The sequence below is a fragment of the Propithecus coquereli genome, unplaced genomic scaffold, assembly GCF_000956105.1.
Source record: "Propithecus coquereli isolate 6110/MARCELLA unplaced genomic scaffold, Pcoq_1.0 Scaffold150, whole genome shotgun sequence".
NCBI classification, from domain to species: domain Eukaryota; kingdom Metazoa; phylum Chordata; class Mammalia; order Primates; family Indriidae; genus Propithecus; species Propithecus coquereli.
The window spans coordinates 7,762,445-7,768,023 of record NW_012139414.1 but is presented as its reverse complement, the minus strand read 5'-3'; the positions used below and the strand labels follow the sequence as shown (position 1 = coordinate 7,768,023).

At 45.7% G+C, this 5,579-nt stretch overlaps 1 protein-coding gene across 1 annotated transcript; it reads right to left on the bottom strand.

The window, feature by feature from the left end:
• Positions 1–1,240: 1,240 nt before the first annotated feature.
• Positions 1,241–1,864, bottom strand: LOC105807023 (cytochrome c oxidase subunit 6A2, mitochondrial). Its single transcript, XM_012640275.1, has 3 exons — positions 1,792–1,864; positions 1,477–1,613; positions 1,241–1,366 (listed from the first exon to the last, which is right to left on the bottom strand). Exons 1-3 carry the CDS (start codon positions 1,862–1,864, stop codon positions 1,283–1,285), a joined length of 294 nt encoding a protein of 97 aa, XP_012495729.1. The 3' UTR covers positions 1,241–1,282.
• Positions 1,865–5,579: the final 3,715 nt, after the last annotated feature.

Genomic DNA, 5,579 nt, shown 5'->3' with positions numbered 1-5,579 from the left:
TAATCCACTGTCCTGTTCATCTCTGCCCCTATGGGCTGGCCTTGCCTCCACCCATAAATCTACTTCTGTGGAAACAACCTCTGCATAGAGCTGAACTGGTCTGAACAACCTATCAGGTGCAAAGCCACCTTCCCAAAGAGGTAGAGATTTTTATATTTTTACAAATCCAATTTCTTCAGGGATGACCCACTTTTTACAGAAGCAGGCATGATGCCAGCATAAATATTCATATGTATAAGAATTGTCACATTAAAGGAGAATGTTTACAATGCATTTCCCTTGCATGGAAGAGCTCTAACCCAGGGACCTGAGTATTGTTCTAGTAATAGTTGGGGGAAACTATTTGTGGGTACAGAAAAAGTTCTCTCACTTCCTCAGGTGACTGGGGCATGAGGTTTATTTTTTCTTGATGGTGCTGTGAGTAGTATGAGGGTAGAGGGTCAAAGGAAGTGTGTGTGTGTGTGTGTGTGTGTGCGCGCGCGCATGCACGCGTGTGCACATGTGTCACTCATGGGTTCCAGCACAGGCTTCAGTTTCCTAGTAATGGCAAGTGAGCAGACTGTCCTAGGAGGTGAATGAAATGTCTAGAACTCATTTGAACCAATGTCCTCCTTGAATGGGGTCTCCAGAAGCCTGGAGAGCCAGGCTTCTAGAAAGGAGCATTTGATTTCCCAAACTAATAAAGAAGACCCATTAAATATGGTCATATAAAATGACCCAAAATATTCCAAATCCAGAATTAGGTCATGAGGCCTCACATATAGGACTGTCGAGCCCATGTTTGAAATCAGGTTATCTCCAGCTAGCTAGGATTCGCAGATGCTGTCCGTTCAGGCAGTGTGTGTCAGATAAGAATTGATAGTTCAGAGTCTGCAGCTCTGGGTTCCACGGGGTCTCTGATGAAGTGCCTGAACCAGTCATTTAATCGCTGAGAATCTCAGGTTCCTCCTCTGGAGAAAGGGAACCAAAATTGCATCTTGTTCCCAGAGTCACTGTGAGGATTCAGTGTGTGTGAAAGTCCTTTACAGCCCAGAGTCCTAATTTTTAACAGGTGTGTGTGTGAGACGTAATTATTAATAAGTGAGAGAGAGAGGGCTGGGATCTCCTACCTGTTCAGGAAGGATGTTGCCTCGCGCACAGCAGCGACCCGCGAAAGCACGTGGCGCGCCGGCCGCACTGTGCGCATGCGCGGAGACCCCCTCGCGGCCCGCCCGCCTGCCCAAGGAGCCAGCAGACACAAAGCTTCCACACTTTATTGCTCCACCGGGCGTCCGCCGGCGCCTCAGGGTTGTTCGTAGCCCGTGGGCAAAGCGTTGACGCGGGGATTGTGGAAAAGAGTGTGGTTGCCGTCCCCCCAGGAGTAGGGCTGTGGAGAGACGGGGGAGGGAGAGCGAGCGTCAGCGGCGTCCCTGGCCTGGGGTCCCCGCACGCCCTCCCGCCCGCTAGGGGACGCCGGGTGCCGAGGCGCGCGCGTACCTTGGTGCGGATACGGAGGTGGTGGTAGGGGATGAACTCGGGGCGCTCGCGGTGGCTCCCGTGGAGCCAGCAGTTCAGGGTGCAGAGGGCCACGCTCGGGAGCGCCAGCACGAAGGTCAGGAGGCGCCAGGTTTTGGCTGGGCGGGGGAAGATGGGGTGAGAGAAGCGGGAGGCCACTGGGCGGGGAGGTCTGGGGGACAGTGGGCAGGTGGTGGGTGTCTCCAGGACCCCAGAGGCGGCAGGGTGCGGGGATCTGAGGGGTGGAACAGGTGGGCAAGGTCAGGTAGCCACTCGGTCAGGCCCAGCCCCACTCACCTCCTGCCCCTCCGTGTTCTCCCTTGGCTGCGCTCGCCAAGCCACGACTCAAGGACCTCAGAGGCAGAGCCATTGCGGTGAGGGAGGCTGCGACAACGGCACTGTCCTTCCACTCTCCTTCACTGAGGCCTAGGTTCTCCTCCCCTCTTTTTGGGCCAATCACCTGTTGAGTCTGGAACATGAGTGGCTATTTTTAGGGGTTTTCTATATTTATAATGGGGCCTGACCGGCATGGTCCTCTCCAGACAGCTGCTGTACTGTTTCTCTTTATTTTGGCAAGGGGACATTTAAAGCACAATACGCCATTCTTTTTTTTCATAGTTATAGGGAACTGTTTTGTTCAATACTCTATTCCCAGTGGCTGGCACACGGTAGGCCTTTAATAAAAGAATGAATGAAGTGTCTTGTTGAGTCTCAGTTTTCTCAGCTGTAAAATGGATGATAATTTGTACCTTAAACGAATTTTATGAAGTTTTAGTAACATAGGAATGTGCCGGTTTGGGATCTGGCATGTAACAGTAGTTCAGTGTATGTATTAGTCATAGTTCTTTGCAAAGAGCAGAATTCAATCTCACTAGTTTTAAAAGATAAGCAACTGGGAATCTTAGGTAGCTCACAGTATCTCTGGTCTAGCCAGAGGGGCCTACAGCCTGCACAGCCAGAAACAAACCATCCTGTGAGCTAGCTGCAGTGAGACAAACCACACTCACACTGCAGGACACTGGGTGCCAAAAACTTCATTAATGCTGCCCTGGAAAGCCAGATTCTTCCGCCCTCAACCCCTCTTGAAAATGGATTTTTCATGAGACGTGCATCCTGGGGTTGTTTCTTCTGTATCAAAGAATCATATGGGTGCACCAATTGGCAACAAGGTGCTCTCGCTGCAAGAAAGGCTGGGAAATTGAGTTCTGGCTTCTGCCTTGGGAGGCAGGGATTGTATTGTGGGGAAAATTACCAAGTATACAAAAAGTATTCAAAAGATGCTGAGCAGCCACAAACCTGACAAGCATCTACTGCAGAGAACGTTACTTCAGTCTGAGAAATACGATTACTGGGAGAAGAAAGCCTAGGCAGGTCTGTATGAATTCCGCATCAAAGCAGGGTGCTAGAAAACTTCAAGCCCTAGCAGAGATGACGTCTGCTTTGCTCACTGTTCTATCCTCAGCACCCAGCATGGACCTTGGCATGAAGTCGGTGTTCTAAAAATATGTATTTAATGAATGCTTGAACCATATTACTTTGGTTAACCCTATAGAAATGCTTTTTCAGAACTATAGTCCAACAGAATGTCTCTGGCTTTGATCCAGGACTGATATACCTAATATGAATTTAATATGCAAAATAAAAATGAATTGTGTATATATATATATAATCTGAATTTGATAAATAAAAGAAAAATGAGGAAGGTACATTTTCAAGAAGGGTCCCTATGCCTATTTTTCCTGTTGGTATTAATAATAAACTGAACACTAATTTCCACCTAACTTTCTTAAGCTGCTGCTTTTTTCAAAAAAATAACCTTGTTGAACAAATGTCATACAATGTTGCTAAATTATTCCTGAGCTATAATGGCCTTCCTCCTACAGTTGCATTTTCCCAGGTGGACTTTGGATTTGCTGCCCAGAGATGGGATTCTATTCCAGTCAAAGTTACCTGGCATCTCCCACACATAGTTCCCTCCCTGCTTATATAAGACAATGACTCCTGGAGAAAACAAATAAAAACAGGTATTTTTACTTGAAAAGGTTCCAGGCTCTATTTCTCCTCCAGATAGCCCCTCAGAGTTTTGCTAGTCATTGCTTGACAATTCCCTGGGAATTCTCATCCATTTGTTCTCAGCTTGGACACTCCCATGCACTTTTCTTGCTGGCACTTGGCAAATGCCCCGAGGGCCTGCTTCTATCCTCTGCTGCTGTCGCCATCATGTGGTGCATTTGCCCATGGCCGATAATGGTTTCGTCTTAACTGCCTCTCAGTAGAGGCCAATCAGAGCGGTCACCTGCAGGCTCAGTACTCACCATTGTTTTGTATGTTCTCTCCCACATAATTAATGGGGCTGCTACCAAAGCTTTCAGTTTCTGGAGGTTTAATTTTTTTCTTTGCTTTAGGCAGAAGGAAGAACAAACTCACCAGCTGTTTAATAAACCCCAGTGGGCAGCATCCTAGCCCATTTTCCAACATACCTCAGCTTTTAGTGGTGCAGGTATGGAGGGACAGTTTCTCTTGTGCCTCTTTCCTGGGACACTACATACCATGACCATATTTTCCAAAGCAAAGATCAATCACAATATGTGATCTACTAAATATAAAATTTTGTTTATGGGGGACAGAATATTTGGAATTAGAATTGTCCTGGACAATTATATGGTGATACAGGACAGGTTATCTAGAAGGAATGGTAAAGGGAGTGGAGATAAGATAGAATGAGGGTGGAGCTCACCAGTGGGCTAATGGCAACATGATGATAGGGTCTAAAGAGGGGCTATTAGCTCCCTTTGCCCTTGGGAGGGACTAGAAGCTTATTATAGTGGACGTCTATTGTTTTGTCTTGTCTGCCCAGTATATCCATGCCTTCTTCTTCTGATAATAGCATTTAGGGTTTTCTTTGTGAAATCGCCCCTACTCCCCCCATTTTCTGTTTTTGGAGTTGATTCCCTCCTCTAGCTCCAAGAGGGGCCACATGATCCAGGCCTAGCCAATCAGAACATTCCATTCTCTGGGCCCTGTGTTTGTTTTAGGGTGGGGCACAAGTCCTTAAGTCTCAATTTTGGGGCTTCTTTCTTGGACTATTGAAACACATCAGTACTTCAACTGTACTTGGAGCTGCTGGGACCTTAGATTGAAGCCAATATTACAGCCATTTTTCAGAGCAGACCTGAAAGACAGGGAGAGATCTAGACTTGTTAATATTATTTGAACCCCCTAGATCAAGATGTGCCAGAATTAATAAAGACTTGTACCCTTAGACTTCTCAGTTACATGATAAACAAATCTTCCATTGGTAAAAGCCCGTTTGAGATGGGGTTTTAAGTCTTAATTTATTGCTAAACATTTTCTGTGAAACTAGAGTGTATCTCCAAACTTTTACCAGCAAATTTCTGATTTCTGTTCTCCTGTACTGTGATCCATGTTTTATTGAAGCTTTTTGGCCTTCTTTTGTAGATACGATAGGTATTAATGCTGGAGTAAGTACAGCTTTAATGAATTAAACCTAATGGTCACTTGAAGTGAAGGGATTTAATATTTGTTTAAATGAAGTTAGTCAAATAAATTACAAATTGAGATACAGTCCAAGTTGCTAAAGGTTTAATGGTTGAGTATTTGTACTTTTATTTTCTTTTTCCATTGCATAATAGTGCAGTGTTACATTAAAACAAATTTATACACTGTGACCTGATTTCTCCCAAATCAGTATCTAATGCTGGGAACACTGGGATGGGGCGGGGGGGTTGGCTGAGGCAGCCACACTTGCATGCTTGTGTTCAGTCTGCCTCATGACTGGTGTGACTCAAGCCAAGACTGCTGTTAATGACGGAACAGAGTTTGAAGCCCCCGCTCTCATGTGAGATTTTTATCTCATAGCCTATGTGCTGTGTCCACTAGGCCAGCTGGCTTCTAAAGAGGGCCTAAAATGATAACCTATGAATCTGAGATATTTTCTAAACTATTAGGTCACTAAATATGAAATGTCCGATTTCCAGTCAACAGTTTAGTTTATTATATCCCAAACAAGAAGCAGTACAATTAATCAAGGTATGTGCCTAAACTATTGACACAGTTTTGCCATC